At 46.9% G+C, this 17,026-nt stretch overlaps 1 protein-coding gene across 6 annotated transcripts in view; it reads right to left on the bottom strand.

The window, feature by feature from the left end:
* Positions 1 to 754: 754 nt before the first annotated feature.
* LOC122554875 (MAP7 domain-containing protein 2-like) overlaps positions 755 to 17,026 on the bottom strand; it is a 116,181-nt gene continuing 99,909 nt past the window's right edge. For 5 of the 6 annotated variants that reach the window (XM_043700231.2, XM_087993137.1, XM_087993139.1 and 2 more), the window contains 3 exons: positions 15,159 to 15,330; positions 13,130 to 13,419; positions 755 to 3,725 (listed from right to left, as the gene is read on the bottom strand). In XM_043700231.2, the coding sequence (XP_043556166.2) occupies positions 3,718 to 3,725; positions 13,130 to 13,419; positions 15,159 to 15,330 (470 nt within the window). In that variant the 3' untranslated portion in view covers positions 755 to 3,717. The remainder of the gene's footprint in view (positions 3,726 to 13,129; positions 13,420 to 15,158; positions 15,331 to 17,026) is intronic. The other variant, XM_087993138.1, reaches the window with a different exon arrangement.

The following is a 17,026-nucleotide window of genomic DNA, read 5'->3' as shown; positions in this document are numbered from 1 at the left end:
TGTGTGCCATCTACAAAATACACTGCAGAAATTCAGCCAAGATCCTGAGATAGCACCTTCTGAATCCACAAACAAGGATAAGTGCAGCAGACTATCTGTAAATTCCCCTTCAAACCACTCATCATCCTGACTCGGAAACACATCACCGCTTTTTCATTGTTAAAATCCAGGAACTCCCTCCTGAATGGCATTGTGGGTCAACCTACAACATATGAAATGCAGCAATTCAAGAAGACAGCTCACTACCATCATCTCTAGGGCAACTAAGGGATGATCAATGAATGCTGGCCCAGCCAGTGACACTCTGACCCCATGAACAAATAAAAAAAACACCAGTTCCAAATACTCTTCCCAACTCATGCATTATTCTAGACTCGCGTATGTATTCTTTTGCCTCCCTTAGTGGGAACTGCCTAGCGGGTTGTGTGACATATTTATTTAGCTAGGTGGACTTGAATAAGATTATCTACTGCTGCCTTCGTTTCAGGCAATTGGTAATGGCTTTGCCAATTATATTCACATCCAAAGAGTGAACGAGGAGAAACAGAGCTGTTGACTTGTTGAAAATGTCAAATATTAACCACGTATTAACCTTTGTGTTAACTGAGGTGACAGCAATGGATCTTTCTATACCACTCTAAATCCTCCCTGTTTTTGTGCACTGAGTCCTTGCTTTATTGAGAAAATATAAATTCTTCAGTCATAGCTTCTGCCTTTTGCTTAAATGTAATGATTTCAGCAGGACGTGTTTGGAAGTGTTTTGAATAAAAATTTATTGATGCATTAAACGTACACACATGCTGTGCATTATGACAGGAGTATTCAGCACATCAGCAAACTACACAACAAGCTATTATACACTGGCTATATTGATAATGGAGTTATTAATGTTCAGTGAAAATGGTACACATTGCGGCATTCTGAAATGAGATCTTTTCTACAACCTCGAATGTGGCATGCAAGTCTCACTATGTTGACAATTCAACAGAATGGATCAACTTAGCGCAATGAGACGAGATTCTGTGTGTGTGCACACCACACATGTTTAGCAGTTTAGTGGTTAGTCACTGCCCAACTGAGCACTGTTTATTACAAGTTCTTCTACGCTATAGAAGCTGATGGACAGCCATCTTGTGAGAAGTTAAGCCAGTGTTACAGATTTGACCACATACACAGTTAAGACAGCCCACAAGAAGTACACTGCTTTTTGGTGGACCTAGGATTTTTCAGCAATAGGCACCAACCCAATGGGAATGTTTGAATACTGTGGAGGACATGATTATTCCCAGGGCCTCCGGCTTGTCTAGGTGACTGGTCAAGCCTTCCCACATGCGACCAAAACCCTGTGCTGCCATCATGGACAAAACCTGAAACTCTTTTCCACGCTGTACCTCACCTGGTGGTGTTTATGCTTGCACCTTTTCCTTTCATTCATCAACTTTGCTGGATTGCCTGCTTTTAGTTCACGATGGCATGGTGACTCAGTGGTTAGCACTGCTGCCTCACAGTGCCACGGATCCAGGTTCGATTCCAGTCTCGCAAGATTGTCTGCATGGAGTTGCACATTCTCCCCGTGTCAGAGTGGGTTTCCTACGGGTGCTCCGGTTTCCTCCCAAAGATGTACAGTTACGTGGATTGGCCATGCTAAATTCCCTGTGATGTCCAAGGATGTGCAGGCTAGATGGGTTAGCCAAGAGAAATACAGGGTTATAGGGTAGTGGTAGATCTGGGAGAGATGTTGTTCAGAGGGTTAGTGTGGACTTGATAGGCAGAATGGGGATTGTAGGGATTCTATAATTGTCATCGCACAGATTTTACAGCAAAAAGCAAACACAAGGAAAGAACTGAGGGGATCTGGAAGCTTGCGTACAGCCACATGGTAAGATTGCTGGTGCTTGTGATTTCAACACCCAAGTGTAACCTCTCCAGTGGAATCAAAGTGAGGGAGGCGAGGTACTTTGCTTGATTGGCAAACTGCTTTGGCTGAAGGTTTTGGACCTCAGGTTGTCAACTCTGGTAGCCCTGTTGCTTCAAGCTGCTCCACTCAAACTGCCTTTCCCACATCTCTAACATTTTTGTGACAAATGAATGAAGAAACAACCACAACATTTGTCAAGTCCCTGTAATTTGAGGTTTGCTCACAGTCACATCAAGGAGATTAATCTTCAATTTTTGAACACTTTGGGGTGTTGGCAACTCAATGTACATCCGTGAGAATCAGTTACCATACAAGACTAAACACTGGATTAACATCAAACCTACATCATTTATCATAAAGTCCAATGGATAGCCGATGTATTTTAACTCAACTGTCGTTCCCTTTGGGTTGGCACAGGCTGCTTGAACCACAGACACTGTAAAGTGTACCAATTGCTGTCTTCACCAGTCATCATATAAATTAATTTCAAGCACTATGCTTAAGGCAATGAGAGCTCTTTTAATGACATCCTTTTGCACTGTTTTACATTTGACTGTATTTGCCTTGTTGCAAAGCTCCTTGCAGTAGTGAGGTGCAAGTGAAAAGATTGCAGCTTTTGTGAAATTATTTCCACTTCTGTCACTACTTTCCACTAGTAGAGTAGTATATATTCCTCCCATCTGCATATTAAACCTTGAACTGATTTTGAGACGCAAGCAAAACTTGGCGTTACGTAATAGCATAAAAACTGCAAGGCATGTTACATTTAGAGAGAAATCTCCATGTGTATTGACGTTATATATCTCTTCAGTACACTGGCTGCACACCCAGAGCCTATCTTTTCATGCAGGCTTGTAAGTCTGATTTCTCACAACCTTTTCAATGGATAACCTTTTCAAAATAAAATATTCCGGGTGATAAAAATTGCAGCAAAAGTTGTGTTTGGTTAACATAGCACTTTGTTCAGAGGCACGATGCTGTCATGTTTTAAGGATATTTGATCTTAAAAGTCAAATTAGCAATAAAGCAAATATAATACTGCACTTACTCTAGCAATTAAAGATGGCAAGAATTTCACAATTCCATTTTACCATAAAAATTAGGAGGTTCCAGTTCCCAGTTATGAAAAAAATTCATTTATAAAAACTATAATTAAATATGATGCAATAAATATTTTGAGAATCATAATAAAACATTTCTAACATCTGCATCAAAATGAACATTCAGTAACCATGGAAGAATACCTGAGTTTTCTAAAACACATAACAATGTCCCTTAATCCATACTCTGCGTCACTGCAAGATCCATTCATAGTGCAATTAAACCAATACCTCTCCAGGGAAATTCACTCACTCGGTTTCAATATTAACATCCTTCTTCTTAGAAGAGAAATTATGAGAAGCCAGCAGAAGCGAAGTAGACATCATTGAGAATCACAGCGATCTTAACATGTGGATAATAGTTCACTGACTGATGGAGGGATTAATTTTAATTATTATTACAATAAATGTGAGGGAGCTTTTATTGTAGATATTTAATTGCAGGATGAATGATACTTCAGTTTGTTGCTCTTACTGACCACTCGAGCCAGAGAGAACATATGCAGATTTACATGTGTAAAAAAAGACAGATTTGCATTTAAAATGGATTATTTGTACTGCTGCTTAAAGGATCACTGTTGGTTATACCACCATATCTATGAAGGCTACATGAATCTTCTTAAAGTAGCGCTGTCTTCGGAATCATAGCAGTGCTGGACTGATTGAAGCCAAGTCTTTTGCGCCCCTGCACCTATGTGTTCAGAACTCTAGGAAAGAATAAATGCAATTTTGTCAGCATTGAGGATATAAGAACACTTCTGCACCAGTATCTGGAGAAAAGAGATATGATGGCTTTATTCTGAAAAGATAAAAAAAATTAAGAAGTGTTCATTTCTATTAAAATTCATCTCTACATAACTCAGATTAACATCCAATAGAGACACAGATTGAAGATGAGGCTATTGAGCCCCTCGAGCCTGTCCCACCATTCAATCAGGTCTGGGCTAACATCCTGCATATCGATTCCATTCCTTGATCGTCTACATAATTAAACTCCTGGCAGGGTTGGTCTTGAAGTGACAGCCAAGCATTTACGGTCATTGCTTTTCGGAAAAAAGCTATCTCTGGACAGTTGTGATACTGTGGCTTTATGAGGTTATTTTGTCCTCTTTTAAAGGAGAGGTTTTAAGGCAAAGGTTAACAGCAGTCTACCAAAACTCACAGAGTAAACAGCTTGTGAGGCCTTGGGTTTTTTTATATAAAAACAAAGTTGGCACCATACAAGCAGCCTGAATGGGTGAGGTTGAGCTCTCACAGATTCAGGATTTTTTGTGTTTGAATAGCCCCAATTTACACAAATTGCCGTGTAATGAAGCGATATACCCAGTCTAGTCAGTATTTGAAGATTTGACCTTGAAGGTCTAAAAATCTGAAACTGGTGGAGTGATAAAATAGAGCTGACAGCTCTGACATTCAGCTCACAGCCCTCATATCTACACTGCCCCCCACTTCTCCCCCATCTATCCACAATGCCCCCCTCTCCCCCACATATCCACACTGCCCCCTTTCTCCCTTATATATCCACACTGCCCCCCTCTCCCCCACATATCCACACTGCCCCCCTTCGCCCTGATATATCCACACTCCCCCCCCTTCTCTCACATATATCCATACAGCCCCCTTTTCCCTCATATATCCACACTGCCCCCTTCTTCCTCATATATCCACACTGCCCCCGTGTTTCTTAAATATCCACACTGCCCCCCTTTGCCCTCATATATCCACATGGCCCCCCGGCTCCCTCATATATCCACACTGCCCCCTTGTCCATTAAATATCCACACTGCCCCCCTTCTCCCTCATATTTCTACACTGCTCCCCTTCTCCCTCAAATATCCACACTGCCCCCCCTTCTCCCTCATATTTCTACACTGCTCCCCTTCTCCCTCATATATCCAAGGAGAAAGTGAGGTCTGCAGATGCTGGAGATCAAAGTTGAAACTTTATTGCTGGAACAGCACAGCAGGTCAGGCAGCATCCAGGGAACAGGAGATTCGACGTTTCGGGCACAGGCCCTTCTTCAGGAATTCCTGAAGAAGGGCCTGTGCCCGAAACGTCGAATCTCCTGTTCCCTGGATGCTGCCTGACCTGCTGTGCTGTTCCAGCAATAAAGTTTCAACCCTCATATATCCACACTGCCCTCCCTTCTCCCTCATATGTCTACACTGCCCCCCTTCTCCCTCATATATCCACACTGCAACCCTTCTTCCTTATATATCCACACTGCCCCCCTCTCCCCCACATATCCACACAGGCCCCCTCATATATCCACACTGTCCCCCTTCTCTCTCATATATCCACACTGCCCCCCCGTCCCTCATATCTACACTGCTCCCTTTCTCCCTCAAATATCCACACTGCCCCCTTCTCCCTCCTATATCCACATTGCCCCCTTCTCCCTCATATATCCACACTGCCCCCTTCTCCCTCATATATCCACACTGCCCCCCTTCTCCCTCATATATCCACAGTGCCTCCCTTCTCCCTCATATATCCACACTGCCCCCATTCTCCCTCATATATCCACACTGCCCCCTTCTCCCTCATATATCCACACTGCCCCCCTCTCCCCCACATATCCACACTGCCCCCCTTCTCCCTCATATGTCCACACTGCCCCCCTTTTCCCTCATATTTCTACACTGCCCCCCTTCTCCCTCATATATCCACACTGCCCCCCTCTCCCCCACATATCCACACTGCCCCCCTTCTCCCTCATATATCCACACTGCCCCCCCTTTTCCCTCATATTTCTACACTGCCCCCCTTCTCCCTCATATATCCACACTGCCCCCCTCTCCCCCACATATCCACACTGTCCCCCTTCTCCCTCATGTATCTACACTGCCCCCCTTCTCCCTCATATATCCACACTTCCCCCCCTTCTCCCTCATATATTTACACTGCCCCCCTTCTCCCACATATATCCATACTGCTCCCCTTCTCCCTCATATATCCACACTGCTCCCCTTCTCCCTCATATATCCATACTGCTCCCCTTCTCCCTCATATATCCACACCGTCCCCGTTCTCCCTCATATATCCACACTGCTCCCCTTCTCTCTCATATATCCACACTGACCCCCTTCTCCCTCATACATCCACACTGCCCCACTCCCACATATACCCATATTGATCCCTTGTCCCTCACATAATCACACTGCCCCCTCACCCATATCCCCGTACTGCACCCCCTCACATATACTGACACTGATCATTTGTCCCTCATGTACCCACACTAATACCTCTCCCGCATATACCCACACTGCCCCTCTCCCACATATACTCACACTGACCCTTCCCTCATATACCCACACTGTAACAGGCTGCACGGTGGCACAGTGGTTAGCACTGCTGCCTCACAATGCTAGAGACCCGGGTTCAATTCCTGCCTCAGGCGACTCTCTGTGTGGAGTTTGCACATTCTCCCCCTGTCTGCATGGGTTTCCTCCGGGTGCTCCGGTTTCCTCCCACAATCCAAAAATGTGCAGGTTAAGTGAATTGGCCATGCTAAATTGCCTGTAGTTTTGGGTGAAGGGTTAAATGTAGGGCAATGGGTCTGGGTGGGTTGCGCTTCAGCGGGTCAGTGTGGACTTGTTGGGCCAAAGAGCCTGTGTCCACACTAATATCTAAAAAATCTAATCTAATCTAAAATCTAATACCCACACTGCCCCTCTCCCTCTTATAACCACACTGACCCCTCTCCCTCATATTCCCACACTGCCCCTTTCTCCCTCATATACCCACATTGCCCCCACTACCTCATATACCCACACTGACCCCTTGTCCCTCATATACCCACACTTACCCGTTGTCCCTCATATACCCACACAGATCTCGTGTCCCTCATATACCCACACTGACCTCTCCCACATGTACCCACACTGACCCCTTCTCTCATATACCCACACTGCCCCCTCTCCCTCATGAACCCATATTGACCCCTCGTTGCTCATATACACACACTGCCCCTTTCCCACATATACCCACACAGATCCTGTGTCCCTCATATACCCACACTGACCCTCTCCCTCATATTCCCACACTGACCCCTCACCCTCATACACCCACACTGACCCCTTGTTCCTCCTACAGCTACACTGCTCCTCTCCCTCATATACCTACACTGACCTCTTGTCCCTCATATACCTACACTGACCTCTTGTCCCTCATATACCCACACTGCCCCTCTCCCTCATATACCCACAATGCCCCTCTATCTCATATACCCACACTGCCCCTCTCCCTCTGTACCCACACTGACCCCTCACCCTCATACACCCACACTGACCCCTTCTCTCATATACCCACACTGACCCCTCAACCTCATACACCCACACTGACCCCTTCTCTCATATACCCACACTGACCCCTCGTCCCTCATATACACACACTGACCCCTCGTCCCTCATATACACACACTGCCCCCTCTCCCTCATATACCTACACTGCCCCTCGCCCTCATATACCCATACTGACCCCTCTCTCCCATATACCCACACTGACCTCTCTCTCTCATATACCCACACTGACCTCTCGTCCCTCATATACACACACTGCCCCTCTCCCACATATACTCACAATGACCCCTTGTCCCTCATGTACCCACACTGACCCCTTCTCTCATATACCCACACTGACCCCTCGTCCCTCATATACTCACACTGACCCCATGTTCCTCATGTACCCACACTGCCCCTTTCCCTCATATACCCACACTGACCCCTCATCCCTCATATACTCACACAGACCCCTTGTCCCTCATGTACCCACACTGCGCCTCTCCTCATATACCCACACTGACTCCTCTCCCACATATACCCACACTGCCCCCTCTCCCTCATATACCTACACTGACCTTCTCCCTCATAAACCAACACTGCCCCTCTCCCTCATATACCCACACTGACCCCTCACCCTCATATACCCACACTGACCCCTCTCCCTCATATACCCACACTGTCCCTCTCCCTCATATACCTACACTGACCCCTCTCCCTCATATACCTACGCTGACCCCTCTCCCTCATATACCCACACTGCCCTCTCCCTCATATACCCACACTGACCCCTCTCCCTCATATACCTACGCTGACCCCTCTCCCTCATATACCCACACTGCCCTCTCCCTCATATACCCACAACCTCTCCTTCCAATCCTCCCACTTCCTCCAAACCAAAGGAGTAGCCATGGGCACCCGCATGGGCCCTAGCTATGCCTGCCTCTTTGTAGGATATGTGGAACATTCCATCTTCCGCAGCTACACTGGCATCACACCCCCCACCTTTTCCTCCACTACATTGATGACTGTATCAGCACTACCTTGTGCTCCCACGAGGAGGTTGAACAGTTCATCCACTTTACTAACACCTTCCACCCCGACCTCAAATTTACCTCGACCATCTCAGACTCCTCCCTCCCCTTCCTAGACCTCTCCAACTCTATCTCGGGCGACCAACTCAACACGGACGTATACTATAAACCGACTGACTCCCACAGCTACCTAGATTACACCTCTTCCCACCCTGGCCCCTGTAAAAACGCCATCCCATATTCCCAATTACTTCGCCTTCACCACATCTGCTCCCAGGAGGATCAATTCCAATACCGAACAACCCAGATGGCCTCCTTCTTCAAAGACCGCAATTTCCCCTCAGACGTGGTTGACGATGCTCTCCACTGCATCTCCTCCACTTCCCGCTCCTCCGCCCTTGAACCCCGCCCTTCCAATCCCCACCAGGACAGAACCCCACTGGTCCTCACCTACCACTCCACCAACCTCCAGATACATCGGATCATCCTTCATCATTTCCGCCACCTCCAAATGGACCCCACCACCAAGGATATATTTCCCTCACCACCCCTATCAGCGTTCCGGAAAGACCACTCCCTCCGCGACTCCCTTGTCAGATCCACACCCCCCACCAACCCAACCTCCACTCCCGGCACCTTTCCCTGCAACCACAAAAAATGCAAAACTTGCGCCCAAACCTCCCCCCTCACTACCCTCCAAGGCCCCAAGGGATCCTTCAATATCCATCAGAAATTCACCTGCACCTCCACACACATAATTTACTACATTCGCTGCACCCGATGTGACCTCCTATACATTGGGGAGACAGGCCGCCTATTTGCGGAACGTTTCAGAGAACACCTCTGGGACACCCGCACCAACCAACCCAACCGCCCCGTGGCTGAACACTTTAACTCCCCCTCCCACTCCGCCAAGGACATGCAGGTCCTTGGCCTCCTCCATCGCCAGACCATGGCAACACGACGCCTGGAGGAAGAGCGATTCATCTTCCGCCTGGGAACCCTCCAACCACAAGGGATGAATGCAGATTTCTCCAGCTTCCTCATTTCCCCTCCCCCCACCTTTTCTCAGTCCCAACCCTCAGACTCAGCGCCGCCTTCTTGACCTGCAATCTTCTTCCCGACCTCTCCGCCCCCACCCCCTCTTCGGCCTATCACCCTCACCTTAACCTCCTTCCACCTATCGCATTTCCAGTGCCCCTCCCCCAAGTCCCTCCTCCCTACCTTTTATCTTAGCCTGGCACACACCCTTCATTCCTAAAGAAGGGCTTATGCCCGAAACGTCGATTCTCCTTCTCCTTTGATGCTGCCTGACCTGCTGCGCTTTTCCAGCAACACATTTTTAAGCCCTCACCCTCATATACCCACACTGACCCTTTCTCTCATATACCCATCCTGACCCCTCGTCCCTCCTATACACACATTGCCCCTCTCCCTCATATACCCAAACTGCCCCTCTCCCACATTTACGCACACTGCCCTCTCCCTCATACACCCACACTGCCCCTCTCCCACATATGCTCACACTTACCCATCCCTCATATACCCACACTTCCCTCTCCCACATATACGTACACTGTGCCTCTCCCTCATATACCTACACTGACCCCTCTCCCTCATATACTCACACAGCCCCTCTCCCTCATATACCAACATTGCCCCTCTCCCTCATATACCTACACTGACCCCTCACCCTCATTTACCCACACTGCCCCTCTCCCTCATATACCTACACTGACCCCTCTCCCTCATATACCTACGCTGACCCCTCTCCCTCATATACCCACACTGCCCCTCTCCCTCATATACCCATACTGACCCCTCGTCCCTCCTACACACACACACACACACTGACCCTCTCTCACATATACTCACACTGCCCCCTCTCCCTCATATACCTACACTGACCTTCTCCCTCATCTACCAACACTGCCCCTCTCCCTCATATACACACATTGACCCTTCACCCTCATATACCCACACTGACCCCTCAATCTCATATACCCACACTGACCCCTTGTCTCTCATATACCCATACTGACCCCTCATCCCTCCTACACACACACACACACACACACACACTGACCCTCTCCCACATATACTCACACTGCCCCTTTCCCTCATATACCCACACTGACCCCTCTCCCTCATATATCCACACTGCCCCTCTCCCATATATACTCCACTTACCCATCCCTCATATACCCACACTGCCCCCTCCCTCATATACGTACACTGCGCCTCTCCCTCATATATCTACTCTGACCCCTCTCCCTCATATACCCACATTGCCCCTCTCCCTCATATACCCACACTGCCCCTCTCCAACATATACTCTCACTGACTCCTTGTCCCTCATATACCCACACTGACCCCTCACCCTCATGTTACACAGACTGCACTCTCTCTACTTATATCACCCATATTATACTATCTCCCCTCACACTTATCATTTCCTCTCTTACCCTCATGTCACCCACACTACACTCTCTAACCTCATCCTTACTCTTCATATTTGCTGACACTGCTCCCATTTCCCACATTTCGCCTCCCTTATCTTAGATCCTTCCCCCTCACCTTAGATATCTTAGATATTACCCCCTGTCCCACAACACAGCTCCCCTTACCTCATTATTAAACCCCTAGCCCAAACCACACATTCCAATATCCTGGACACTGCAGTCCCTTGTCCCACTCTACCCCATATATCCCAATAATGCAGTGGGGCGGGGAAAGGTTGGTCTTGTGCAAGAGAGTTGAGTAGAGGGTGAGGGGAAAAGAGGGATATTCCCATAATGGAGGCAGTTACAGAGGTTTAAAGGGCTGAGGTTAGAAAAATAGTTCTTCCGGAGAATCGGGTTTTACAATGGAGATGGAGTGAAACCAGAGGCCAACTAATGTTACTTTTTTGTGGGACGGTGGTTCAATGGTTAGCATTGCCACCTCACAGGACCCAAGTCCTGGATTCAATTCCACCTTGTGTGACTATTTGTGTGGAGTTCGCACATTCACCCCATGTCTGCTTGGGTTTCCTCTGGTGCTCCAGCTTCCTCCCACAGTCCAAAAACGTGCAGGCTAGATGGATCAGCCATGCTAAATTGCCCCTAGTTTCCAGGGATGTGCAGGCTAGGTGGATGAGCCATGGGAAATGCAGGATTACAGGTATAGGGTAGGGGAGTGGGTCTGATTGGCATGCTCTTCAGAGAGTTGGGTATGGATCAAATGGGCCAAATGGTCTGCTTCCACAGTGTATGGATTCTATGATTTATTTGTTCAGGGGTGTTGTTGGGTATTGCTGGCTTGAGTGGCATTTATTGACCATCTCTGGAGATAGCGGTAGCCAGTTATATACTGGATCTGATTAGCACTACTTATGAAGACTATGCATGGATTATCCTCTTAAACACTATGTAGTCCCAGTGTGATATTCCAAAGCAGCCATACAGGAGACTGTCAGATACAACCTGTCCAATGTTGATTTTAACTGCTAAAGGTCATACATGACAAGTCATATGTCTATGCTGGCTACCACGCACAATGGTTAGCAATAGAAGTTGCCACTTCTTGGTCTACAGGTTCTGGAACAGTTGGGATCCAGGAGGCATATGTTTGGAAGGGTTCTGATACAGGCATACTACAGCTACTGTGTGCACCTACAGCAGTCTAGTGACTTTGTTTTGATATCCTACAGCACCTTCCAAGCCCATGACCACTACCATCTTGAAAGACAGCAGATACATGGGAACACCTGCGAGATCCCCTCCAGTCCACTCACCATCCTGACTTGGAAATATACTGCTGGTCCTTCATGGTTACTGGGTCAAAATCTTGGAATCCCCTCCCTAATGGGATTGTGGGTCAACCTACAGCATATGGACAGCAATGCTACAATTATACAGTTGCTGAAAATGCGCAGCAGGTCAGGCAGCATCCAGGGAACAGGAGAATCGACGTTTCGGGCATAAGCCCTTCTTCAGGAATGAGGACAGTTTGTCCAGCAGGCTAAGATAAAAGGTAGGGAGGAGGGACTTGGGGGCGGGGCGTCGGAAATGTGATAGGTGGAAAGAGGTCAAGGTGAGGGTGATAGGTCAGACTGGGGTGGGGGCGGAGAGGTCGGGAAGAAGATTGCAGGTTAGGAAGGCGGTGCTGAATTCGATGGATTAGACTGAGACAAGGTGGGGGGAGGGGAAATGAGGAAACTGGTGAAATCAGAGTTTCACCAGTTTCCTCATTTCCCCTCCCCCCACCTTGTCTCAGTCTAATCCATCGAATTCAGCACCGCCTTCCTAACCTGCAATCTTCTTCCCGACCTCTCCGCCCCCACCCCAGTCTGACCTATCACCCTCACCTTGACCTCTTTCCACCTATCACATTTCCGACGCCCCTCCCCCAAGTCCCTCCTCCCTACCTTTTATCTTAGCCTGCTGGACAAACTTTCCTCATTCCTGAAGAAGGGCTTATGCTCGAAACGTCGATTCTCCTGTTCCCTGGATGCTGCCTGACCTGCTGCGCTTTTCCAGCAACACATTTTCAGCTCTGATCTCCAGCATGTGCAGACCTCACTTTCTCCTACAATTATACAGTTGTCCACCATCTTCTCCAGGACAATTGGGGACCAGCAATAAATGTGCTGCCCATGCTCTATGAACGAATAAAAACAAAACCCCATACAATAGGAATATTTGACAATGTTGGATTTAAACCCAATGTGACCCTCCACTCCGAGTACAGGAATTAATCAATTCTGCTGTTTAGATTTCACACAAACCCAGTTCCTAATGGAATAGCAGCATTTACCTGCAGATGGTTGCATATGGGTTTCCTCCACAGATGTAGTTAGGGATGTGATAAGAGGATTCTCCATTGAAAGGCATCGCCCTTCGATCAAGTTTTTGTTGCAGTCATCCAAGCTGATCTTGTCACAGGATAACTGGGTGTAGGTTGAATGGACGGTCAGGTCAATGAGGTCTTCGACAGCCTGTGCATCACCTGGTTCATTCTGCTCCTTCTCCAGCTCAGCAACGTGGCTCACCTCATTGAGGGGCGAGAACTCAGGAATGGAGATACCGTCATCTTTGGACATGGGACTAAGAAACACAAACATGGTAAAATGAAATGGAGCAGCCCATATTTCGTTCAAGGCATGAATAAGCAAAACACAAGGATCCTAGGCATGGCGTCACTGCCAGTAATTGACTTGTTTGTTTGTGAACATTTATTTACAATGAGTTGATGTCACTATTTCAATACAAGAGGAAAGAAGTCAATATAAATGGGTTTGTACACTCAACCTATACAGCAATGTCGTGAAAGGTCTCTTGTGGCATAGTGATGGTGTCTCCACCTCTGAGCTGGAAGACCCAGGTTCAAGACCCACCTTCTTCAGAGATGGTTTGGAGGGCATCGGAACAGTTCACCACCGTCATCTCACCACTGAGCAACAAATGCTGGTTCAATCATTTGTGTCCCCTCAATGAATACAAAATACTGATTTGCTGCTTGTTTATGGATGGCTTGAGCCGATTAGTGAGTGTGATCTATAATTGCTGGAGGGGGATGTGTCAGACAGTGGACAGTATTTCATGTTTTTGAGTATCTGTCTAGATGTACGTGCGTGGTGTGAGCTGGATCTCATTCACTTGGCGAAATGCTGTGAGGTGAGATGAGCTTGAACAATTTTGTCCGGATAGAGGGCTCCCCTTGAAACACTGATGAAGCCTTGGTGGTGTGGCAGAGAGACAGGGTCTCACTGACAGTGATGCCGAACAGCTTCTTTCACTTTGCAGACGGAATTGCACACTGTTATAGCCTGCAGCAAATGCACCTTCCGCTGTGTGGAAAAGTTGTTCACTAAAGAAAGAAAAAGATCATTCCATTCACACAGTCAAGATCATAGATTCCCTACAGTGTGGAAGCAGCCCATTTGGCCCATTGAGTCCACACCAACCCTCTGAAGAGCATCCCACCCCCTGCTACCCTATCCCTGTAACCCTGCATTTTTCAGGGCTAACCCCCGTAGCCAGGACACTATGGGGCAATTTAGCATGGCAAATCCCCCAAACCTGCACATCTTTGGACTATGGGAGGAAACCGGAGCACCTGGAGGAAACCCATACAGACACGGAGAAAACATGCAAACTCTAAGCAGACCATCACTGGAGGCTGGAATCGAACCTGGGTCTCTGGGCATTGTGAGACAGCACTGGAGCATCACTTGATATCTATGCCCGCTCGTTCTATCTTTTACAAGCAGGAACAGCTTCCCCCTGTCCAGCCCGCCCATGACTTTGAAATCCTCTATCAAATTTTCTTTCAGCCTTCTTTTCTCCATTGGAGAACGGTCCTAACTTCTTACATCTATCCCCATGGCTGCCCAAATTCTATGGTGAAACTTGGAACATCACAGAGTACTTTGCATGAGCAATGTGTTATGTACAGAGCTGGAGCAGGAGTAGACTGTTTCACCTTTCAAGCCTGCTCCACTCTTCAAAATGATCATGGCTGATCATTCAACTCAGTCCCTGTTCCTGCCTTCTCCCCATACCCTTTCATTCCTTTAGCTTTAAGAATTATATCTAAACTCTGTCTTGAAGAAAAAACTCACTTCACCACAGATGGGACTTGAACCCACAATCTCTTGCTTGGTGTTCCTGGCCCTGGATTACTCGAATGTGAGAAGTGACGTTGCAATGGGCAATGTTGATTTTTTTCAGGTGAAAGCTACTATATAAAAATTCCCAGAGAGCATCAGTTACCAGAATTAAATTTCCGCTGCATGGCCACATCATTTACCATGGTTCCCTTTTGGACTAACAGCCTGGCCTACCTCACATCCATAGACTGTGGCTCGTCTGTTGACTCATCCGCACTATTTGGTTGCTCATCCCCATTGTCCGCTTGCTCGTTTCCAGTGACCGCTTCCAGCCCTGGCACAATCTTGGCCTCAGCCTGAGCATGAGGTGCCTCCTCCTGCTTCTTTTCATCCAAACCAGCCCCTGCTAGAATGGAACAGATACAGATTTAAACACAGGCCCTCTATCACTTTTACTCATTATTCATCGCATTCTATACTACAGTGGTATTCAGGAGAACATAAGACATCTCCTGAATAGGCTATTCAGTCCATTGAGTCTGCTCTGCTATTCAATGAGGTCATTGCTGATTCGATCAACCTCATTTCCACTTTCCTGCCTTTCCCCATAATCTTTGATTCCCTTACTAATTAAAAATGTCAGCCCTGAATGTATGTCTAGTGTCAGCCTCTACATCCCTATGCAATAAAGAATTCTACAGTTTCACTGCTCTCATAAGAAATTCCTCCTTATCTCTGTTTTCAATGCATGACCCCCTATTTTGAAATTATGCTGTCTGGTCCTAGACTCTTCCAGAAAAGGAAACAACCTTTATCTATGTCTATCCTGTCAAGCCTCTAAGAATCCTGAATGTTTCAATAAGGTTTCCTCTTGTTCTTCTATATACACACTATGTCAAAAAAAAACTCCTCATCCCCACCTCTAACTTTTTAGCCGATTCTCTTCAATCTGCATCCCTCTTGTTCCTAGATGGAAACGTTGTCACTTTATTCACCCTAACACACCCTTTACAATTTTGAACACCTCTGTTTATATTCCCTGTAACCTCAATGTCCCACACCTCAATAGCCTTGTATGTCACAAGACTAAGAACAACTTTAGCATTTCAATTTCTCTACCTCACTGCTGCCATTTCTCAAAAACCAGAACTGCAGATGTTGGAAATCTGAAATAAAAACAGAAATGGCTGGAAAAAACTCAGCAGGTCAAGCAGCAGCTGGGGAGAGAGAATCAGTTATCGTTTTCAGTTGGTTGTAACTCCATAAACTGAAGAAGTGTCATGTTGGACTCATAACATTAACATTTATTCTCCGTTTATGGATGCTGAGGTTTCTCCAGCACTTCCTGTTTTTATTTCAGATTTTCAGCATCCACAGTATTTGGGTTTTATGTTACATATGAACAGTTTGGTTCATTTTATAACTGGTCCACTATCACAGAGAAAATATTGGGTTTTCCGAGGAGGGGAAAACCCAATAAATTGGTAAAGTCTCTTTTAGGATTGCACATTCTCTGACTTAACATGGTCAAACTATTGAGAACTTCAAGGTGGTCTAAAGGTGTTGGGCTATTTTGAAATAGTAACCTGTACACAGTGGTCACATTTAGTTGCTGTGCAGACCACCTCCAATGAATGGAGTTGTAACAAGTGGGAGAAAGCATGGAATGACTGTTAATGAATATTTTCTTTCATTCACAGGCTGTGGATATCACTGGCTGGGTCAGCATTTATTGTCCATCCTTGGTTTCCTTGAGAAGATGATGGTGAGCTGTCTACTTAAACTGCTGCACCCCATGTGTGCTGTAGGTTGCCCCACAATGCTGTTAGGGAGGGAATTTCAGGATTTTGACACAGTGACAGTGAAGGAATGGCAATACATTTCCACGTCAGAATGATGAGTGGCTTGGAGAGGAACTTGAAGGTGATGTGCTCCCATGCATCTGCTAGCCTTGTCCTTGTGGGTTTGGAAGGTGTTGTCTAAGGCGGATTTCTGCAGTGCATCTTGTTGATAGTACACACCGCTGCTACTGAGCGTTGGAGGTGGAGGGAGTCGATGCTTGTGGATGTGGTGCTGATCAAGCAACTGCTTTACCCTGAATG

Source organism: Chiloscyllium plagiosum, unplaced genomic scaffold, assembly GCF_037043375.1.
Source record: "Chiloscyllium plagiosum isolate Xiang-an unplaced genomic scaffold, Cpla_swu_hap1 HiC_scaffold_12, whole genome shotgun sequence".
NCBI classification, from domain to species: domain Eukaryota; kingdom Metazoa; phylum Chordata; class Chondrichthyes; order Orectolobiformes; family Hemiscylliidae; genus Chiloscyllium; species Chiloscyllium plagiosum.
Note: the sequence above shows the minus strand (reverse complement) of the source record. Positions and strands in the feature narration are given on the sequence as shown.